This window comes from Fringilla coelebs, assembly GCF_963513975.1.
Source record: "Fringilla coelebs genome assembly, chromosome: 6".
NCBI lineage: Eukaryota > Metazoa > Chordata > Aves > Passeriformes > Fringillidae > Fringilla > Fringilla coelebs.
Window position 1 is genome coordinate 26,864,367 of NC_140034.1, and position 23,953 is coordinate 26,888,319.

At 39.6% G+C, this 23,953-nt stretch overlaps 1 protein-coding gene across 1 annotated transcript in view; it reads right to left on the reverse strand.

Annotated features, from left to right (window-relative positions):
• ARHGAP5 (Rho GTPase activating protein 5) overlaps positions 1-16,733 on the reverse strand; it is a 47,175-nt gene extending 30,442 nt beyond the window's left edge. Inside the window, exons 1-3 of the mRNA XM_084208381.1 lie at positions 16,491-16,733; positions 9,358-9,464; positions 1,987-5,886 (exon numbers count right to left, since the gene is read on the reverse strand). Coding sequence (XP_084064507.1) covers positions 1,987-5,709 — 3,723 coding nt within the window. The 5' untranslated portion in view covers positions 5,710-5,886; positions 9,358-9,464; positions 16,491-16,733. The remainder of the gene's footprint in view (positions 1-1,986; positions 5,887-9,357; positions 9,465-16,490) is intronic.
• Positions 16,734-23,953: the final 7,220 nt, after the last annotated feature.

Consider the following 23,953-nt stretch of genomic DNA (forward strand, 5'->3'; position numbering starts at 1 on the left):
CGGACCAAAGAACATTTGACAAGGACAATATAATTTGAATAATTTTTGCATTTCTGTAATGAAAGACTACTAGGTGCTCGTCCAACACAACACAGGAAAACATGCAGAAAAAGTTCCAAAACTAAAAATCTGCATCTCTTCTGAAATAAAATTAACTGTTGAAAAACCGAAAGAAACAGATAATGAACTAGAATGACTCACTTGAACTGGAACTACTCTCACTTCAACTTCATTCAAGTCAACACACAAGAGAAGTCACTACTTATCAAAAGCACTGAGCACTCAAGATACTTTGAAAACTTGCAAACATTTGAGCTATGAAGTCAAATTTGTTTTCTCAATGACAATAATGTCCACAATTATTAAAAGTTTTTACTAATTTAATAGTAGCAGCTTTGCTACTTGTGAGTAAAATACAGCACCCTCCCTCAGAAAAACACACTCCCATAACCAACAAATCACCAAGGAACCAAAACTTTAAACAATTCTACTCTTCAAGAAACTTATCCACTACAAAAATTAAAACAGCCTGATACTTCCAACTCAGGCTTCTTCTCAACGGGCCAAACCCAGAAGCGGAGGCTTTGTTAGAGACATAAGGGGATTTCCCGACACAATTTTAGGAAGAGAAGACCCCCACTATAGTAATCTACTCAGTTTAACACAACTATATTCAACTCAGAGTAACTTGCTCTCAAACTCAACACAGCTGCGACTGCAGGAAGATTATGCAACTACATTTTTATTTCTATGTAGAAAGATTATTTAAAGCAAAAGGAGTCCAGAAGCTGGACTCAATGATCATTATGGGGTCCTTTCAACTCTGGATAGTATCAATGATTCTATGAAAAGTATATAAATTATCGGGTTTTTTTAAAATCTAAGTTTCTCCAAAAGAATAACTTGAAAGTATTTTTAACCATATGATTTTATACCCACAAGACATCATTATCCATGCATATGAGTAAGCCTTGAGAAAATTTAGTGGCCTTTAAATAAGTCATGTGTAATTCAAATCACAGCTGCATACCAGCAAGAATTTTATCTATTAGTTAAATTTAACTATGCTCTACTTTAACAAAACTTATTTCTGCTATTCAAGTACCATCAGATTTAGGCTAAAAAAGTGACATTTTTAAAATGCTACAAAAGATAATATTACAAAGGTCAGATTATTTTGAGACAAGAAAGAAAACATCTAACTGATCAGGAACACTCCTGATTTCATGCCAAAACTATACCTAAACTACCTGCTGGCCTAAAATGAAAATCTAAACTATAAAGAATGTTTATCTAGAATCCACCACACCACAAAGCCAGTCAAAAAATAAGTAACCCTCAGGCATGAAAATTAAACATTTTTCAAGTAAACTGCAACATTATTATTTTCCCTTTATTTCTCTGTTTTGTTACCTTTATTCTGTTTTTATAGAGAACCATAAAGGTAGTACAAATTTCAACTTGATTACCTGTTTGCCCACACTAGGCAAATGCAGCAGTCAGTAGAACTACTATATATGGTTTTCTTTTTATGCACTTGCTCTAAAGTTCCAGCTAGACAACTAAGAATTGAAAAGAAATCACTCCTTTCATTCACCAGCCCTAAACCACATTCCAACAGCAAAAATTGAAACAACTGAAAGAACCAGTTCTACTCAAGAACTCACAAAGCAGCTTTTTCCTTAAAAAAACCACATCACCTTACTCAAGTGGAAGGAAGCCTCCACATATAAGTAGAGATGAAAATAACTGACATTTATTGAATAGCTGACTATATTGATAGACAAACTATATCATTCACTAAGGTTTGCTAGTTTCAAGCAACTTAATAGGAACTTAATAGGACAAAAAAAATCAAATAAATATAGTTTGAAAATTTTAAAGCACCTGTTTCAAAAAAGGGTGAAATCTTGGATATTTTGTCTCTTCCCACCCATTTTACAATGCACCAGAAGTTGTAAATATAATTTAAATTAATTGACTTACCTTCTTATCTTCTTTTACTTTGTGGGGTTTCTTTTTCATTTTTTTCTCATCCAATTCTTGGTCCGATGTAATAGCAGGATTATCTATGCCACCCTTCCATGTTTCAACAGGTGAAAGAAGTGGGTCTTCTTCACTTCCACGATGCCTTCCTTTTCTTTTACCTTTAGAGGTGGTAAAAGCCTCATCATCGCTTGCATCCGAATGTGTTCTCCTATAGTAAGACTTGGCTTTGCTGAACAGTGTCTTAGACTTGTACTTGTATTTTGAAGGCCTTCTTTCCCCATGACTTTTGGATACTCTATCAGAAAACCCATTTTCTTCGTCACCTTGGGTATTTATAACAATTGAGTTTCGAACTTTAATAATACGATTCTGACTATCCTCTGGAACCGCGTAGATGTCATCTGCAAAGCCTTTATGTTTGTAAATGGTGTCAATAGGTTCAGCATAGTTGTCAGATTGGTCTGTATCTTCTGGTGGTGCTGCAGGCACTCGAGAAGGCTGTTTCCTGGGGTTTTTGCCAATACCTGCCTCAATTGTTTTCAGGAGGTTAGGATCCAGTTTTTTCACATTGGTTCTTGGAACGAGCGGTTTCGGTTTTATCGGAGGAGGCACTTTATGGTTGCGTTCATGGTCATGACAATTGATTGGTGTACTGTGAATAGGATACTCATTTCCTTCCAAATCTAGTCGGTACTTTGAACGATCGCTAGGTGCTGGAAGTAACCTTACATCATCACCAATTGGACTGTAAGGCGGTGGTCCTTCAGCATCATCCTCTGAATCTGGGTAATTATAGTCAAGGGACCCTCCTCTCGGAGATCTTGGAAAAACATCTTCACTTGTATGTGTTGATTCCCTTGTGCTGTCTGACATGTAGGAACTTTCAATCATGTTTTTCTTCTCTAATACATCACTGAAGAACAATGTGAAAACCTCAGTTTGACGATGATACTGAGATAATGAATATAAAGCTGTAAACTTAGCTGTAATTTCTGTTGCTATGTGTTCTCCTTCAGTCATGAGCTCCTTGATTGCTTCATTCTCGAAGAAGTCTGCCTGGCTATCAGTAACAGCCACCAACTGGACTGGAATTGTATCCTGAACTTCAGAAAGAAATGCCCGAAGCATTCCCATGGATGCCTTTCGCTTTGCGGAATAGACCAGTATATATCCATGAACAAGTTCATCTTTCCTTACACCAATGGAAGAATGATATGATAATATAGTTATCTGTATTCGACGTCTCTTTTCACCTATTATTTTATCAAGCATTAAAGAATTATTCTGGCCAGCCTGAGCAGCACTGCAGGAGTGAGAATCGAGGAAAGGTGAAAGAATAAGATCCACACTGAACGGATCGCCACACATGGCACACATGACAATCCTTAAGTCAGCCTCTGACAGATCTTTAATGGTGGGAACTGGACTTACAACATCAAAATTGTGTTTAACTGCTTCCAGTACTCCCCTCAGAGCTTGTTTTATTTGGGCCTCATTAAACTTGCGTGGGTAGGTACCAGCAGGCACATCTACAAAAGGACACTGTAACTTGTTAGCCAATTGCTGTCCCTGATGTCTCAGAATAGGTAGATTCTTGCTAACACTGTCCCTCTGGTTAGCCAATATTAATGTAAATGAAAGATTAGCCATATACCTGTCTCTCCTTATCTGAGATGCTTCAGCCCTTATTTTTGCAATGCACTCCCCAATAAAAGTCAGTGATTCAATAGAGTTAAACACACAGAAACAACCATGTGGTTTGAAGGCTGAGGTCCACAACTGAGTCAACAAGTACGGGGATTTGGCATCAACTGGCCTAAGATCTAGTTCATATATTTTTCCATCTAATGCATATTCATCATCAGTGGATTGTGTCCGAATTTCATTTGCCAATTCTTGTGCAAGGCCATCTTTGCCCAAAATGAAAAGATTGATTTTATCAATGTTGGCACTATCATGGTATAAATTCGAGCGTCCGTGGTCTTGTTGCAGAAGACTGTTGGCAAGCAACTCTTCTACTTTTATGTCCATGCAGTTTTGGCCACTGAGACAAGTTTCTTTAGTTGGGTGATAAACAAATCCTATATGTTTGAGCAGAAGAGATTCTCTATCAGGTGCAAGTTTCTGTAAAGCTTTGTACCTAGGTTCTTCACTCAGAACTGCATGAATTTCACTCATTTTATCTGTACTTGGTGTTGCATTAAGATCTAGATCGTAAAATAACTCTGAATGTTCAAAAAGCATTTCCTGAAACTCCTCTTTGGCTTTTTCAACAATCTCCCTCTGATGCCTAGCATACACTTCCTTACTATCTGCATCAGTTATGTATTTGAATGCTTCGTCCTCCACCACAAAACATATAACTTCTTCCCATGGCTGTCCGGGTGAAATGAATTGGATTTTCTCAAGAGTCTTTTTGAATTTCTCTTTCATTTCAACCCTCCTCTTTTCCGATATAAGATGCTGCACATGGTTTTGATAAACTTTTTCTGCCTCTAGGGTATTGAGAAGGTCAAATGGAATCCTTCTGTCATTCACTTTATCTATGTGGTCAGTTTCATCCCAGGGTGTCTTTTCAAGCACTACAAAACAGGACTGGAAGTCAGGCCTTTTCTCCATTACCTTCAAGGCTTCTGACCAGCTCAAAAGTTCAATCTCATCAAGATTTGATAGAAGAGTATTAAGAGCTCTTGGCAATGCATTAATGTATTCTTCTTTTCTCTTTCTAATATGTTCCTGTTTAAGTTGCTCTATGTGTTTTGAAAATGTATTTTTGGCCTTTTTTGTTCCTTCCAAATTTATGTACTCCTCATAATCAGGGTGGTTTTTCAGTTTGTTGCTAACAGTTTTCCAAGTTGCATGATAGTCTCTCACAGTTTGGACAAGTTTTTCAAACTTATCTGTTGCCGTAACAACTAACTGTCTTTGAGTTTTATAGGCATCCAGATAGGGGATTATTTTAGGTTTACCACGAGTTTTATCCATCATTTGTACCAGTGCAGTAAAACATGTTTCAACATTGACATTGAATCTTGCTGATGTTTCCACAACCACAAGGTTCTTCTTATTTGAAGCAAAGGCCTGAACCTCTCGCAGATAATGATCCACACATTCATCACATTTTGTTGCCGCTATTATTATGGGTTTTTTAGATTTTGAGAGCTGGATATAAAGATTATTCACAAATTTAAGTTGATCATCGAACTTCCTATTGCATCCTTGGCTTACGTCAATGCACAATAAAAACCCATCTATGTTTAATTTCCCTTCAGGCATTTGTTTTTGCTCAAAGTCTTGCTCCAAGCCTAGCTGATCTGTGCAAATGTACATTAGTTTTTCTGCGGACTGCAGTTTGGAGGCAGCTGCACGTTTTATATACGGTTGCAAATTTGTACTCCGATGAGGCAAGAAAGTCTGATCATCAATGAACTCAGTCTGCTCAATTACGTGAATTCTGCACTCAATTCCATCCTCACCACTTTGTGTTACGTCACCCCAGTACAAAAAGTGATCATTGTTAACAACTCTTCCTCCAAAGTCAATTGTGCTAAGCACAGAGGTATGCTCAGGATAATATTCATCTGCTTTTGAACGAACGAATCTATTGCACAAACATGACTTTCCGACTCCACAATTACCTTTATCCTTTTCAGTTCCAGACAGTCCAACAACACTAACAGCATAAGATGGGGGGCGTGGCTCTTTGTTTTTTGCCATCATAACTTTCCTCTCATCCTTTCGCAATTATCAAGGTAACTGTATGTGGTTTTCATTCTGGAAAAGGTTCCTACAAATTTGAATTGTATATCCAGGGTTCCAGAAATCGCCTTCAGTTGTTCCTGCTTCAGCTTGTGATTAAGAGAACCTCAGATAACCTGGACAAGGAGCATCATCTTCCTAAAAAATACAGAGAAAAAAAACAAGATTGAAGGTGTTTCTTTGTAATATTCATGAGGGACAAGAGATTTTAAGAAGCACTTGTGCTTGATGACCCTGATTTTTTGTGTATATGAAAATTCTACAACTACTTTGAATGAGATCATTAATTCATAATTCAGTAATACTAATGCTATTTATACTACAGATTTTAAAATAAACAGATTTTAGGCACAGTTTAGTAGTAGTTTGTCAGCTGTTTTGATAGCTGAGCAGCATACTTCTAAAAAAAAGAAAACACACACCCAAACCCCCAAACTACTGTTCTCCTCCTTAGCTTACAAATACTGGGCACTAAAAAGCAAAAATACAACATAACTCTAAACCCAACCCAATATTCAAAGACTTCTATTCACACTCAAATTTTCACTAGCTATCATGCTCATCTGTAAGAATAACATAACTTTTGTGGGCATTTGTAGGTTTGAGCTTAGGTTGCAGTAAAGGAAATTTCAAAACAAGTAGCTGTAAAAGCAGGCAGCTGGCCACATGCCTCAGCTGCTACCTATATCCAGACCTAGACTACTTGATTTGTATATTAACAGCAAACTGCTTTTAAGGAAATGTTTCAAACACGAATTCTATAGAAAAACACAAATATCATACAAATACTAAGAGTAGGACTTATGTATAGATTTTAAGACTACAATGTTGTTTCATTCATTCTGTCTCTATGAAAAAAACTTCTATTAACTGGAAACAAAAACTACTATATCTACATTCAGAGTTTCACAAAATTACTAGAAGGTTCCAGTGGCTTTATTGAAGCTGTCATCAAGCATAACAATCACCACTAACTCTCAGTTATTATCAGAAGACTTTCCTTGCAACCATACTGCAAGTGGAAATGCATTTGCTGGTTTTGAATCCATTACATTATGAGGAAGACAGAAAAAATTGAATACCCAAATGACTGGTCCCAGCAGATGGTGACGAGTAGCATGAAATCTACTTGGGGCCAGTAACCAGCAGTGCACTCTGCAGGCCAGTACTGGGTCCAATACAGTTCAGTATCTTCATTAATAACTTGGATGATGAGGAAGAATGTATCTTCAGCAAGTTTGCTGATGAAAAAATTAGGAGGAATGATACAGTCCTGCCTGCAGGGAGGAATAAGCCCATGTACCAGGACATGCTGGAGCTAGCTGCCTGAAGGGCATCTGTCCAGAGGGGGGACCTGAGGATCCCAGAGGACATGAACACCACCCAGAGGTGTGCACCTGCGGCAAACAAGGCTAAGAGCACCCTGGGCAGCATTAGACAAAGTAGTGCCAGCAGGTTAACCTTCCCCTTTTTGTAGCACTGTGTCCAGTTCCACAGTAGAGTAGAGATACAGAACTACTGGAGAATACAGCAAGGGGCTAAAGCACCACAGCAGCTCTCATTTAAGAAAAGGCTAGGACTGTTCAACCTGGCAAAGAGAAGACTCAGGGAAGATCTCATCAATGTGTACCAATATTTGGAGGAAAGATGAAAAGAAGGCAGGCCCAGACTCTTTTCAGTGGTGCCCAGGAACACGACAAGAGGCAATGGGCAAAGACTAAAATACAGAAGATGACATATGAACATCAGGAAACATTTTTTTTTATTGTGAGGTTGACTGAGCACTGGCCTGGTTTGCCCAGGGAAGTTATAAAGGCTCCTGCACTTAAGGTATTCAAAAGACACCTGGACACAGATCTTGGCAACCTGCCCTACGTGACCCTGCTCGAGCACGGAGGCTGGACAAGACGACATTCAGAGGTCTCTTCCAACCTACACTTTTCTATCCTCTCTGCAAATATTTTTATAAAAACACTTCTCATTTTCTTGGTAAATAGACAACTATCACACGGCACTACAAAAGAAAACCAGATACCATTGTACTTAACATATTTGCTTTTACATTTGTAGAGTACAAAGTAACAACACAAATGTACTTAAATAAACCTATAAATAGTCCTTATCAGAAGGAAAGTATAACAAGCGTCAATACTGAAATTTTAGTGTTATGTACTTTGTCCTGCTTAGCAACAATTAAATAACCAAAATGTAAAATACAAACTACATACATAAAACCAGCTGTTCATTATGGAAATCACAGAAAAGAAAAGTACTTTTTTCAGGAAGAAAGTATCAACTTCATTACAAAATGAAGAGGAACACCTTATTCTTATACTCAAGAGCTTTTATATTGCAAAAACTGAAACTTTTATGCCAGATTTTAAAATTCTTTTTCAGTTAAATCAGATTGCTCAAAGACTCATTCAGAAAGACAAGTCGTATTTTAAATTTTGCTTCTCACTGTTTCCACTGTGTTTATTATATTCTTAAAACACAGAATTTGGACCTAACAGAAAATAGCTCCAGGAATAAAAATACTTAGCAAAAATAACATCCTTTATAAGCAGTATTTATATTACTACAAATAAACCCAGTGTTTTCTTTCTAAAGCAAAGCTTATCATAGTAGCATCATTCAAACTGCTAGAATGAGAAATTCAGTCAGCACTTCCACTATAAAATGTTTTCTGTTTGCCACAGCACAATACAGATTTCATGTGGACTAAACTAGAACACAAAAATCTTCATCCACATGATTACTTCATTTCATCAGGAAGACACTGTCAATTTGCAATTAGTTTATAAGAAACAATCAATACTTTCAGATACTCTACATCCTCAGAAGCAAAAGTTGTTCCTCCTCCATCTACAAAAGGTTTTGTTAAATCGATACATTTTTAAGCAAGTAAGTACAAAGAGTGAAGGGGGACACTGACAGGGAGAACAAACACATCAGTCTCTCATTAAAGTTCTGACACGAAATATTTTAACCATAGCAGAAGCTGAATCACTAAAGACTTGAGTTTGGTTTTGGCTTTTTTTTTTTCAAATACAGTTCCTACTTTGCACTGATTGTACAAAGTCACAGAACAAAATCTATGTTAATTAAGTAATAAAACTGGTAAAAATCTGACATTATAATGGCTTCACATTTAATATGTAATCATCATTAAACTGTTCTCCAAATGGAAGATTTTCCATTTCACTATACCACTAATGTAAATTTACTTTATCGTTTTGCACTGTTTTAAAGCATGCACACTGGAAGTTCATTGTAAATTCATTCCATTATCTTAGTTCAATCTGCCTAATTCAATTATAACAAATTGTAAACACTACAATTCATCTAACCCTCCCCCCCACCTTTGTTACAGATTCAAAGGAGGGGTTCTTTGATCTCTCCAACTAATTTCAATCTTAGGATTGAAAATAATACAAAGGATCTGACATCACTGCAGGAAGAATCTCTGACCATCTACAGATTCACTGTAGGACCTTGTCTTTACAGACTTGTAGATTTCCAAGCATAGTTATAAAGAAAATAAGGTAGCAGTTGGTATTTACTTACCCACCTTTAAACACATTATAAAGGCCTGAAGCCCAAACTTACCCTTAGGAAAAAGAGGTGCAAAGCAAGATGACTCTCCTGCTGCGATCTTCCTGCAGTAATGTCACACATTTAAACAGTGCCCTTCAGTAAGTCCTTCCCTGAGGGATCTGAAAACAAAAAATAAGAACCATTAAAAGTTTCAAGTTTATGAAGAAAGAAGCAACAATCAGAGAAGGTTTAACACTTCACCTATGCATGAGTATTGTTTTCCTTATTTTAAGCACATTAACAAAACTCAAGCTGGTCTTTGTCTAAATTTGGAGGGTTTAAATCCTGTAAGCACACCTATTAATATTTGAGAGAGAGCAGAGTTCATAAGTGATTGTAATTTGAATTTCAACTTGATACTTTAACAATACCTAGGTTGCAGAAGCCTGTTATGAAAAAAAATAATGTATTTTCTCAGATAATATATAAAATATGAGCTATAAAAATCACTAATCACTTGTAGAATAATTTGGAATTCTAAAGTATTTAGAACATAGGTTTGCAAGACAAAGTTGGTATAGTCATAAGTACAAAATATATTAAACAAATATATGTCTATGTATATATATTCTATTAACAGGAAAAAAGTAAAGTCTACCTCAAAACCCTTTTACCTGTAGTACACCAGTTCTAAATTAAAAGGACTCACAAACTGTGGCAAATTATCAATTGAAAGTATAATTGTATTTGAAGATTTTGAATTCACAACTAGGGTACAAATTATTAATATAACCCTTTTAAGTGCTGATCTCACTGCAGGGATACTACTGTAAAGTAATCAATAACAGAACTCTCCTCCATTGTTCTTCCCTTTGCATCCACATAAAACCCAGGCCGGTGATCCACACACTATGATGCAGAATAGGAAAGGAACTTAAGGCACTGGCACTGGAATATTATATAAGCCATTTTCAAACAAGGAAAGGTGTCATTGTTAAGCAAGATGCAGCACCATGCTGTATATGTGCTAAATACTACATCAAAACAACAGAACTATTTCTTGTTTTGCCGTTTACAATTATATTCTAAATAATTTCACTTTGCTTTGGGAATAATATTCACTTTGCTCTAGTAAATTTTCTTTTGGACAAAAAAGGTTTGGTAAAACTCATAAACAATATACCAATACAACAGTAACTAATCTGGTGGTACCAAACAACACCAAAATCAATAGGCAGCAGTCTATCAGTCCTGCATTAAGCCTGGCTGAGCTTCAGTGCTAAATTCTATCACTTGATAGAGAAGATGGGCAGTTAAGTCCTGTTCCCTGCCCTCACCTCCAAGCTGTGGCACTCCTCTACATCCACAGCTAGCTGAGCAGAGCAGATACTTCCTCATGAGGAAATACACAATGGAACTCTGAAGAACTCAGAGTATGTGGAAGAGCAGACAGAGTGAGAGAAAAGTGTCTCCACTTGCAAGAATGCATCTGAGGCTTGAGGGACACTGCCACAAGAGAAAGCTGAAACACAGGCCCCCACAACATCAGTGAGAAACATTAAGACACCAGAGAAAGGCCTATTTACACATATGTGTTTCCCAAAGTCTTCCAAGCTGAACTCTAAACCCTAGAATAGAATGCCATATTATTAGCAAGTAATAAATACTTGAAGAATTAATCATCTATCAGTATTAAGTAACTGTGGCTGCACAGGAACTTGTAGATGAGTCCACAGTCGAGAAAATCACATACAGATAAATACCCTTGAGTATTTCTCAATACCCTCCAAAATTGGTTTCTGAACCTACAAATGTTTTAGACCTAACATGGCTGAAGCAAAAATGTTGTCTGAAAGAGTCCACAGAATTACTTATGACCATCAACTATTTAAGCAGTCTGCCAACAGGGAAAATAAAGAGTGTTTTCCACAAGTCCTTCACTCACTCTGCAGTGTTGCCTAGACACAACAGGTTATGGATCAGGTTAGTTTCAATCAGCATACTCTTGCAACTGTATTTGTAAACTACCTGGCCAAGCAAAAAGAAGCACATGTGAATAAAAGGCCCATCACAGCCTAGTCAGCTTTACAAGGTATACTAATACAACAAAAGAAACTTACTGTAACCTCTACAGCAGATCACCAAGTAAATTCAAACACATTAGGTGTCACTGAAATGGTCTGGAGGATAAGTTTCAAAGTGTTGTGCACTCAAAATACATGGATCATGACTCCAAGAGAGTTACAGCTCCAGATTCAAGTTACTACAGACACCAAGTTTTTATAACAAGTTATTCCTCCCTTCATACTTTTTGAGAACCAAAACCTGGCACTGGAAAACATTTACTACAATACCTAACATCTGAGATTATCGGCACATCAGTAACTATAGCTCTACACAAAACAGAGTAAAAATTCCACTTTTTTCCCTTCTAACTACCAGTTAGGGAAAAAAAAAATGTTGATGTACCCTAATGTAACATTGTCATTTCTCATTCAGTATTTACCAAGAGTTATCTTTTTCACTCAAGCAAGCAAAAGAAATCTTCTCTTCAGGTGAAAATCCTTTTTAGAAATGAAACCAAAGTATACCACTGTCACCTTATCAACAGATTCAAACCACTTAAATCTCTTGAGGTGCTAACACGATGTGTCCTGTCCACTTCACAAACACACCAATATTCTTGCCTTCACAAGTGCTGGTAATCTTAAATAACCATACTTGAAATCTTACTTATAAATAATGGTAAACACAGCAATTACCCAAGTATCAGCCAACATGAGAAAAAACATTATTCTGATTGCTTATCAGAAATTAAGCTCAACTAAGCAACAGCAAGACAGTAAGGAACAACAGTGATCCTCTGGCTGAAAAGAAATTCAGTTGAAGTGGTATGCTGATTAATCGTGCTAGGGAAATGAAGGATGAGAATGGATGACTCCAACTGCTGTTCATTTCAGATTTGGTTAGTATGACAGCCAACTATAATCCCTAAAGGAGTTCTGTAGCCTAGATCATTCTCTCCATACAAAAGCAAAGTAATCAGTGTATTAAAAATAAAAAAATAGAGAAACCTCAACTGGCAAACTTCATATTATAAAGCAATGAAAAACTATGTTTAAAAACAGAAGTTCAAAGCTCTTACTTCCTACTAAGCTCAATAAATGTCTTTTATTAATAATACACTGAAGGCTGTCTATGTATTATTCAAAATTAAATCAGAGCCTAAATATTATTTCTGAACTCAAAACATCATGTTTTACGTGGGATCTAGCAGTCCCAGGGCATCTATTATCATTATTGCTCTCCACAAAAAAAAAACCAAACTGACAAGAGAAAAAAACAAACCAACCTACATAAATTAAATCAAGGTACAATAAAAAGGTAAAGTGTAAAGGTTTAAATTACCAGCACAGCAGTATTCTGAACTCAGGCCTCTCAAGTTACTTATTTTCAGATTTTTGACCATCTGAAATCATTCAATATAGTTTCAAAGCTTGTATTTTACCAGGGAAGGAAAGTGCAAGATTACAGAAGAAATAAATTCTTAATTCTTTTTGCACAGGATAAGCTCCAAGCAAAAACATGCAAAGTGGTCAGAGAAGTTTCTCAGGGCAAGTCTCCCAATCAGGCTTATTTGTCGAGATACTCAGGAAAAACACCAAAGAACTAATAGAGAAATTTTGCAAAGGGGATCCATAAAAAAACTTATAAAAATAGAAGAAAGAAAAGGAAGCAGACAAAGAAGGAGGGAATCAAAGTAAGGACAGAAAAAGGGCTAAAATTCATTTCCTGGGAGAAAAAAAACCAAGAAAAATTTACATCCTGGTATGGGCAACTACAACTAATTTTACTGATCCACAGATCTGGATTGTTTCATACTATTTTGCTTCATGAGCAATTGCAGTATAGAACCCAGGACTCAACACAATAAAGCTTAGTTTGTTTTTTGACCTTGTACAAGCTGTATGTGTCATTTCTACCTGTGTAAAACACTGGTTAACCCCTTTTTGAAATTACTAAATGAGAAAGGGAAACAGCATATATAAGCAGCAAACAATATTCTGCATAAAAATTAGCCAACTTAAATAAATAAATGCCAAAATGCAACTATATATACTTTTCCAAAAATTGTGCATGCAGGTATTGGTTTTGCTTTTTTAAATGCAAACATTCCTCTGTCATGTTTTAATGTCAACTGATACAGAACTGCAAAAATGCGTGGGAATTTTAACTCAAAGCCAAAGAAACAACTCTTATTTACCACAAAATGTAATGTGCAGAACTAGCCACAGATTAATTATTTTGCTTTCCAAGAGATGTACTAGAAAAACACAGTTAACACGCAAATTAAAAATAACTTCACAATTGTTTCAGATTTTCTTATTAGGAATTACAAATTCGTTTTTCTTTAAGTATTTCACCAAATCTGTAAATACAAGGAAGTAATGATATGGTTCAAATAATAATCTATAAAATGCAATACTCTTCCAGCTCACTTACACTGACCTTTAGGCTAAAAATTCTCTGAGTAAAAAAAGAAAAAAAGAACCAACCAAACAAAGAGTGATTAAAGAGCGATTAAGTATTTTGTGCGCCCATTAGGAGAGACGTAACACAGATCCAGGGGAGGAGAAAGCCCCGGGAGCGCTAATCCGGAACTCCCAGGGTGAGCAGGACCCCCCAACCGCGCTGCGCTCGCCGCGAGGGCGGGGGGCGCGGGCACGGCGCGGACAAAGCCCCCTGGCGGCAGCGCCTCCCCGGCCGCGGGACGCAGGCCCCTCTGGAAAGCATTCCTGCCTTATCACCGAGCAGGAATGCACCACGGGCTCGCTCGCACGGCTACGTCATGGCCACAAACGAGGCTGTTTTCAGTTCGCCCGACGCAGCCGTGCCAGCAGTACTCCGCGATGGGGGTTTGCCTTCCAAAGTGCCACTCTGTCGGAGAAGGTCGCGGCGCGTCACCCCCCAAAAAGACCTTCTGCACAGAATCCTAAGGACACACCGCGGAGCAGTGATGAGGAGTGCTTTGGGAAGTTTCACACGAAATATTCCTGAAGGATGCCAGTACATGGGATTTATCTTGGGTCAAGAAAGTACTTTTGGGAGCCTTAAGATAGAAGGATGCTGACGCTAACATTCTTTATTAAACTTAATGGAATTATTTTTGCACTATCTACTCAAATAACAAGTCCCAACAGGGAAACTTACACAGAAAAATCTATTATTATGATCAGTGCTTTTCTTTTCTATGAAGTCTGCACACGGAAAAAACACCTACAGCTTTAGGAAAGCACATAGCTTGAAAAACATGTGGAGCATTTGGTTCTGTTAGTGCTAAATATAGCATTTTAAAACAATTTAGTCTGAGCCCAAAGTACTTAATTGGATTATGTTACACATGCAACACCTTAGCTAAAGTAAAGTCCAATACCAGGGAGAGGCAGGCATTTGGTTGCAATTATTTGCAATTTTACAACAGTGGCAGCTGCTTTAGATAGGGATACTTCAGGGGGAAAATGCTATTTCAACTCAGTATGTTCCACACCTACAAGCAACTTATGCTGAAACAAGTTAGTGATAAGGTAACAAATGCTTAAACTATTTCCCGTACTTTAGGTACTACAGACTTTTAAAAAACCCTTTACAATTGCATCATACTTTTTGAGCTCCAGTAACAAGAGTTTTAGTACAGTACTATAAATAGAATTTTAAGAATTTTAGCACTTCTTAAAAATAATTGTCAAAGCAGCACAACAAATGAAAGTAAACCCTTACAAAAATGCACCTGGATGAATATTTGTAATGCCCTTGCTTCAGATATGCACTATAAATAAGTATCAGAAGGCAGTTAACTCTGGTCACTGATGTCACTGCTGAAAACAACTGTCATGCGGAAGACTCTTCAGAAGGTAGGACAGCACAACTGACAAAAATGCCACCTATTAACTCCTCATTCTTTATCAATTAAGTATACAAGCATCAGTGCTGCAACTGGCTTCAATGCACAGGTTTAAAATGGACGTCCAATTGACCAGCTAATGCTGTTCTCTCTCTGCTGCTTTTACTCTGCAGTGTAGAGTTTTCAAATTTCTGTCAAGAATCTTTATTAAGGAAAAAAAAAAAAAACCCACCGGTTTATCTGCATGACACTAAACTAAAGAATACACACATACCCCCACAGGCCTATTTTGGTCTAGATTAAAATCGTTCCCCTCCTACTTATTAAGGAAATATTCCACACTGATATCAAAAGCGATACTGGAGAGAGCAAAAGAGAGGGGTACCCAGGGGTGGGGTGTATTGTGGGGAGAAGGTGACAAGTATGTCTTCCTTTTATAACTATACAGCCCTGCTTCTTTTTTTTAATTAAAGCAGTGTTTCATACTCCTTATGTCCTATAGCAACAACACCATGGCATTACATCTGTATGTCTCTGGTGATTCCCTTGGGTGGAGAGAGTCTAAAGGTTATGCTGGTTGAAGGGATTCAAAACGCTTGAAAGCTGCAACACTGCAACTGGCTACCCTATTCCAAAGCCTTAAAATCCACCTGGTGGAAAAACAGAAATGCACACACATCATTAGGAGAGTGAAGTTTTCTGAAATTTAATATCGAGCAATATTTGAAGGTGAAAGGAAGGAGGAGGGGAATGGACAACTGTTCAAATTTAGTAGAGGAAGAACAGAGAAAGCGTGAATGAGTATTAAGGGGTAATGAAGAGGAAAATAAGTACAGAGAAAGGAGAAAAGAGGGAAAAGGCAGTGGGAAGGGAAGAAGGGAGGAAGATAAAGGACTAAGCAGAAGAAGGGAATGAGGAAGGAAGAAGAGAGGAGCAGGGAAGCTCCCCTTCCTGCCTTCCTCCCTCCCTAGAGAGCCGTGACCAGCTGGCAGCCTCGTACAGCAGGCTCAGACCCTCCCATTGCTCAGGCCTTCATCACCTGTCTGGGACCAGGCACCCCGTTCCCTGCCCTTCCCGCCTGCCCTCCGCGGCGCGGCGGGGCCGAGGGGGCCGGGCGGGGGGCGCGGGGCCGGTGCCCGCTCCCCACGCGGCCCCAGCCCTGCGAACTGGTTACAGCCAGCGGCCGCCGCGCCGGCTCGCCGGGCTGCAGCCGCCTCCTCCCCCCGCTCCCCTTCCGCCTGCCGGGCCGGCCGCCCCGCTTCAGGCCGGGCCGGCTCCCACGGGACCGCATTCCTCCCCTCACCTCGCGCCGTCGGGATCCGGCTCCTCGGCGGCGGCGGGAGCGGCAGCATTCCCGGGACGCTCTCTCCACGCCGGCGCCCCCGGCGGCTTCTCCTCCCCGCGGGGCTCTCTCCGCTCTCCGGCCCGCAGCTCCCGAGCGCTCCCGGCCGCCGCAGCCCCGTCCCGCCTCTCCGCTCTCTCCCCGGCGCTCAGTAATGGCGGCCGCCGAGCCTCCCCGGCTCTCGCTTGGCTGACGGAGTCTCTCTCTCCCCCTAACTTTACCTCAGCAGCTTCCCTCCCCTCCCCCCTCCCTCCCGCCGCCGCGGCTCAGCGCGCGCCCGCCCGGCCAGCTGCGCGTGCGCGGGAAAGAGCCTCTTCCTGCTGTCGCTGGATTCCCTGGGAAGCCTGGGAGGGCGCGCGCGGCCGGCACCCAGCTGCGCGCGCACGCGCGCCGCCCCGCCTCCCACCTCCTCCCTGGCCCGTGCGGGGGCGCGCGCAGCGCGCGCCCGCTCGTGCCCCGGTGGCCGCGCTGGTGTCGCGGGGAGCCGGGAGTCTGGGGGACCGCGGTTCGAGTCCCGCCGCGGGCAGCCGCGCAGGCCGGGACGGCGCCGCGCCCCGGCGTGAGAGGGGCTGCGGGGTGTGCAGGCGGCCACGGCTCGATCGCGGGCCGCCGGCTCTGACGGGTGGCGGCCAGCCTGAGCTGCGGCCTACACTAAGCCTACAGCCAGCATCGATGCCTCCAAGGAAGGGAATTGGCTGTTGACCAGGATGGAAGGAATTACGAAATGCCAAAATGCTGGTTTGGTCAGCTCTGTGCCCCCAGCTCCTCTCCTGCCCGGCTGCCTATAACTTTTCACAACATTTCCCAGGTTTAGCCAGTGTAACACAGCGCTTATTTCGTTTGTTAACCATTAAAAAGAGCACTGCAGTGGGGCTGCTTGTGGGACGCCCACCTTTGTAGGACAGTGTGTAGGACATTCCATCACCGGCCACACCAGGCCCTGGACACCTTGGGAATCCCTCTAGGATATTCCATCGCAGGCACACCAGGCACTGGACACCTTGGGAATCCCTCTAGGATATTTCATCACAGGCCACACCAGGCATTGGACACCTTGGGGATCCCTCTAGGATATTCCATCACAGGCCACACCAGGCACTGGACACCTTGGGGATCCCTCTAGGACATCCCTTCTCAGGGCACACCAGGCACTGGACACCTTGGGGATCCCTCTAGGACGTTCCATCTCAGGCACACCAGGCACTGGACACCTTGGGGATCCCTCTGGGACATCCCTTCTCAGGGCACACCAGGCACTGGACACCTTGGGAATCCCTCTAGGACGTTCCATCTCAGGCACATCAAGCACTGGACACCTTGGGGATCCCTCTGAGACATTCCATCGCAGGCACACCAGGCACTGGACACCCTGGCAGTCAGGTGAAGCCGCCCAAGGCAGCACAGGCACTCAGAGGGGTCCCCACATGGCTTGCCGGAGGTGAAATCCCCCTCCCACTCTCAGAGCCCTCCAGGGCTGCACATAAACCCCAGCCCCACAGGGATGGGGCTGAGGAGCTTTGTGCTCCTGCCTCTGGAGCTGGGTTTCCTCAGGCAGCAGCAGGTGAGGCATGGCACACATAAAAAAGCTAGTAAGTAGGTGCCAATCTGTTCTATCCACCGCAGGGAGCAGGGCATCTGTGGTCATCATACACATACACCTTATCTCTGTGCACACAGAAATGCATATTCTGTGCATCATTTATTACTAAAGATCATTTATATGTCTGCATACAAAGGAATGAATTAATATTTTAGTAGCAACCTCATTCTTGGCACCGTCCAAGTTTTGACTGTTATATTTGTAATCATAATATTTAATAACAATATGGTTCATTCTGTGCAATTTTACATACTGTATGCACATCTTAAGGTTTTTCATCTGAAAATTAGGAAATTAAAAGATTTACAATGTCAGATCCTTTCTAAAGATTCATTGCCTGTAAACTTGAATTTTTGAGAAAATTCTAACTAGCTAAACCATTTTGTGTTAAATATGACTGAACAGCCTAGTATGGACACCACATTGTACAAGAATATTTGTACAAATACTCACCTTAGGTAGGCCCACATTAAAGAAATGTAAAATTATTTGACGTAATCGCAGCATTTGCTCAAGAGTTTTTGCAGCCACATGCTAGTATAAAAAATAAAGGACAGAAAAGCAAGCTAAACAAGCACAAAACCAGAACTTAATTTTAATTTGAATTACCTGATTTTGAGTTGTTTGAGGGGGGAGGTTGTTGAAAATAGATACCTTAGAGTGTTAAAGTCCCATCTCACTTTACCAGAATCAAAAGCTTATATTCATACAAAAAAAAAAAAAAAACCCACAAAACTTTTGAGGTTTCTTAGCTTAACATAAATTTAAAGGAAATCTGTATCCTTCTGAAACTCTGCTTAGGTATTAATTCCCATACACAGTTAGTATTAGAGAATTTTAGTAAAGCTCCATCATGTAGGAGATCTCTCATGTAGGAATTGATTGTAGAAATTACTTTGATCCTGATTTTAGTTTAAAAGAAAGCTCAGCAAGGTGAATAGGCCTGGGAATAGCCACAAGTTTTTCCCAGCAAGCTCAACCCTGAAGTGTGCAAGGCCAGCGAGGAGTGCCTCTGCAGGGTCATTGGCTGCAGGGAGTGCGGAGGGACCCTCTTCACAAGGATGCACAGCAGCCACCCACACAAAAGGTAACAGGCACCAGTGATTTCCTGTGATGTTACCCTGGTAAGACACACCACCAGCTCCAAAAGCACTCCTTGTGGGAAGAAAAAAAACAGATTTTCAGGCAGAATTAGATCAGCTAATTCTTCTTCCTCTGATCCTAAATAGTCCTCCAAAAATTAATATAACACAGGAAGACTGTGAAGCCAGAAATTGATTTTCATATAGATTTCTTCACATCAGATCACCATCATCAGAGGAAACTGCTGTGCAGAAACTCACTTTGCTTGTGGCCTTCCAGGAAGCATACAAAAGTTCTGTCAGGCTGCACTAGTCATCTTGCTATGGTATTGCAGAGCTTATTAAACCCCTTGATTTTGCATAAAGCTACAAAAAAATCTATGATTATGTCCAATGAACCAACAAGCAGGGTTCTAAGCAGATTAGTGGCACAGTGTTTTTCCTAGACTCTATGAAATTTATAATTTTGCAGTTTAATGTAAACCATTGGGTAGAGATGCACCCATAGATCATGTCAGATGCATATCAAAAAGACATGCAAAGCTTATAAAATTTCAAAAGGAAAGTGGTGAGAAAATTGCAAATTCATGAGAAAACAGGTTGTTTTATGCCCTTATGAGAGCATAATATTTAGATTTCTAGGGCTACTTAAAGATATTATATCACTAATGAAGTAGTAAGATAAATTAAAGCAACTCCATCAAGGTATTTTAATATAAAATTTTATTTAAATTGTTCAGAAATATTTGTGAATATTTGTCAGAAGAAATCTTTCAAAAAGCCCTTTCAATGACTGAGTAGAATACAGGGAGCACAGTAACTCAGAGAAGGCATAAAAATAAACTATAATAATGAAAGACTATTAATAATTTAGGTAGGTTAGTGTTTTGTAAATTATACAGAAAGGCAGTTCAAAGAAACATTTTAGTAAACCTTCAGAAACTCAGAAGAAAGTCATTAATGATTTGCAACATTTGTTATTTATAATGACTATTGCTGCTCGAGCCTTTTCCTGTAGCAGATTTCCCCTTAGAAATATCCTCATACTTCAAGGACTGATTATAAACACAAATAAAGTAAGCACTTGTTATATCTCTAGTAGCCTGCACATCAATTTCCTCTGATTCTGGTGATCTGAAGCCAGATGGGAGGCAAATGCATATCTCCTCATGCTTCTGGAGCTGGTGGATTTCAAACCACAAATCAGATGAGCAATGCACATACTTCTCATGGGTACAGCATTTTCTTAATTGCCCTCACTCCTCCATCACTGCTTTCATTGCAGCACTTGGAAGTGCAAAACAAGCAATCTTACCAGTGTACTGAACCAAAAATCAATGTGCTGTTGGTGGTTGCAGAACATGAAATCTGCACATATTATTTTACTACAAGCTGCTTTTCAGACCTCTTCCCCAGCATCCCTCATTAAACAGGAGAACTGCCAGGTCTGTCTCACTTCAAGGGAAAGGCACTGTTTTGCATAAAGTTTAAGAATCAGTGTTACAGCACCTTCTTTGGGAGAAAATCTTCACACACTTTGAAATTGTTCTGCTGTCTCTGCTCATGTTAATTCATTGTGCTCCATGTAAAAACATTTGTATAAAGGAAGAGAGGGCAAAATAGAAGCATAAATACTTACACCATCCTATCAAATTATTAAGGGGAGCCTGTTTGGTCTCTAATAGGAATCATTTAGATAAATGCATTTACTTACTAAGAGACCCACATCTCTGCATAATTCCATGGCATCGAGGGGAAAGCTAACTAGCATTACTAGTTTTCTGATCAGTACACCTGACAAAACAAAGAGCAGGTAGAAAACTCACCTTTTTTTACCTTTCTCCATCTCCATCCTTGTTCTGGTTTGGCGGTTCGGGTTTTGGGATTGTGTTTTCTTAAATAAATAGTTTATTCATTTGTAAAATTAAATACTACATTGATCACCATTTTTTATTAATTTGGATCATTTACCATTTCAAAATAAACATCAAGAGCATGATCAGGGATTGCAATGTACCTGGCTTATGCAAAATCAAGCATTCACATAATTCACACATTCAGTGTTTGTGCTATGAAGGCCTGCTTTTTTCTAAGCCTTGCTATGTTCCATTCTGTTGGTATGAACCCCATGACTTCCAGGAACTGGAAAATCCCAGATGAGTGCATAAGGATCTAACAGAGCATAAGAGGGAGATTGAGAAAAAATATGAAATCCATAATTCTTCTTTTAAAAATTAACTGGAAAAGAAGATTAGCCAGATACCTTTCATGTATTCATTAGTTCAGGAAAATAAAGGAAAAAAAGAAAACTAAAACTTAGGTAGTTTTAAACATGAGTAGGTTTAGCACTTATTTATATATATGTACACTAATGAAACCTAAACACTGAGGAGTGATTGCCTAGCTCAACATAGAGAACATAGAGAAGGAAATAGAGGATTGTTTCAGGTTGTTATTTTGCTTATAATGAGCCCCTTTTCCCTCCTGTCCCAAGCCCCTGGCTGCTCTAGCCCAGCCTTGCAGAAGCCTTGGCCCCAGCAGAGCACCAAGCACCCGCAGCACCCTGCAGCCTTTGCTGGAGCCCCCCAGGCAGCCTGGCCAGCATCCTGTGCACCCCACCCAGGGTACTGCTCTGGGGCTGGGTACCAGCTCCCATGGACTTACTGAAGACACCTCATTTCAGTACAGGCATCAGTGTGGTGAAGGGAAAGGGTAGATTTGTATGAACAGCACCTCTTCTGTGGCTTGCTTGCTTGTTGAAATCAGTGAGTTGAAGCACTGGGAGCTGCTGAGAAGAGATTACACTTATCACAGGTGAACCGGGAGAGGGCTGTGAGAAGAAGATACCAGAAAATACTCGTGGGGTCAAGGTCATAAAGAAGGCTTGCTTTTGCTATCACCGTGTCTCCCTGTGTGCTTTCAGACAGCTCAGGCTTCCCTGTTTAGAGGCACGTTGGTTATAGGAGTACAGGGAGGAGAGAGATTTGAGAGTGAGAAGGTTTTCTTGATTGCTTTCTGCTAAGTAATTAGTATTGATATGTTTTTGTTTCAGATGCCTCAGGGATAATAGAGCTTTAGGAAATGGGTGGATTTCAGTTGCCTGTTTGCTTTACAGCTATAATTGAGAATTTCTTTTTCTAAAAAGGGGGGAAAAAAAAGGTGCTAAATGTGCCTCGGGAGAGGTGATGGAAAATATTATGACACTAGTCAAGATGATTGCAAACACGGTGAGGCTGAAATGTGTTCAGCTGACCTAACTAAGCATGAATAATACATTGCTTCTTTTGACTACAATATTTCTGGTCAAATTCTGAACATAACAAGGTGATTCAATAACCAAGTTATTGTACTATCAGATAGTAACAGTTTAGATGTTATGAGAAAAATTTGCTAAAACATTTCTAAAGAAACAGTACTAAGCATTGTGTTTTAAAGCAGTCTTTCTTACAGGGCAAGCACCTTTCCTTCTAATGTTGTCAGAGACTGTAGTTTTTTAATATCATAAGAAGAGAAGATTCCTCTAAATTGCAAACATCAGAGGAGATTTAAAGGCAACAAATGCCAAGGGAAGGAGCGGGAAGACATTCATTTTAGCAACAGATTACAGTTACAAAGTGATCCCACCATTAGTCATACTGATTTCTACTATTGCAATTATCCATGTTAAGGTATTTTACTTATATATAAATAATAATTATTTTTTATTATTATTATTATTATTATTATTTATAATTATTTGTAAATAAATAATTATTTACTTCTATAGAAATTATCTTAAATAGCTAATCTAATGCACAGGAAGAATATTCCCAACTACCAAGCTTGCGATAGTTCCAAGACAAATTACTATATATTACTGTCTGTGCTTGTGTCTTCCCTTCCCACATGTAAAGAGAGAGCTAGGAAAAAAGTGTGCTGGAAAGAGCAGCTGAATTTGCCTCAAAGATTGGAGAGACAGAATCCTGGGCAAAGGCAAACAAATACCTCTTCTGGAAATTACTGTTTGTGCATATGTGTTTGAGTTTTTTCACCAAAGTTTTATGTGGCTCTTCTATTTTTTTTTTCTGTGTGAACAACACAGAACAGCCATTATTTTACTAATAGGTGCTAATTGTCTTCAATAGATACAGGGCTACATTCTTTTGCCTAGTGTTATGAATCCTATATTCAGTCAGGTGAGACACATTAGGAGAGTTCAGACTGAGCTCATAGTAAGTTAATAAAACAGTAAACATTTACTTCTGAAACTTGGATTCTAAGCTATGACTCTGAAATAGGTTTTATATGCCTATGACAAATACTTTACATGCTACATTAAAAGACATATCCATGAAAATACTCATTCAAGCAAACATGTCTTAAAAGGTGTTGCCAAATAAAAGCCCGAGTTATTATCCACCTACAATAAACAGGAAAAAGATCTTTTGTTGTCATTGTAAGATGAGTTAATGGATTCATATGAGTACATTTAAATGCAAATCAAAATTTATTCATGTAATAGAATTTTTGACATTATGGTGTACACATCTCTTTTATTAAGGTAATTTCTGCCCAAATTTTGAAGAAAAATACTGCAAAACCTTTGGATTTAAATCCTTGGTGTGAAGAATGAGCTTTGGAGCTTGACAACAGTGAAGAAATACAACTATGGAATATATCCTCTAGAAACCTATTGTTCCTGCACATGTGTTCTGTTTTTTCACCAAAAGTGTACGTGGCTCTTTAGCCTGCGTGAAGAATGC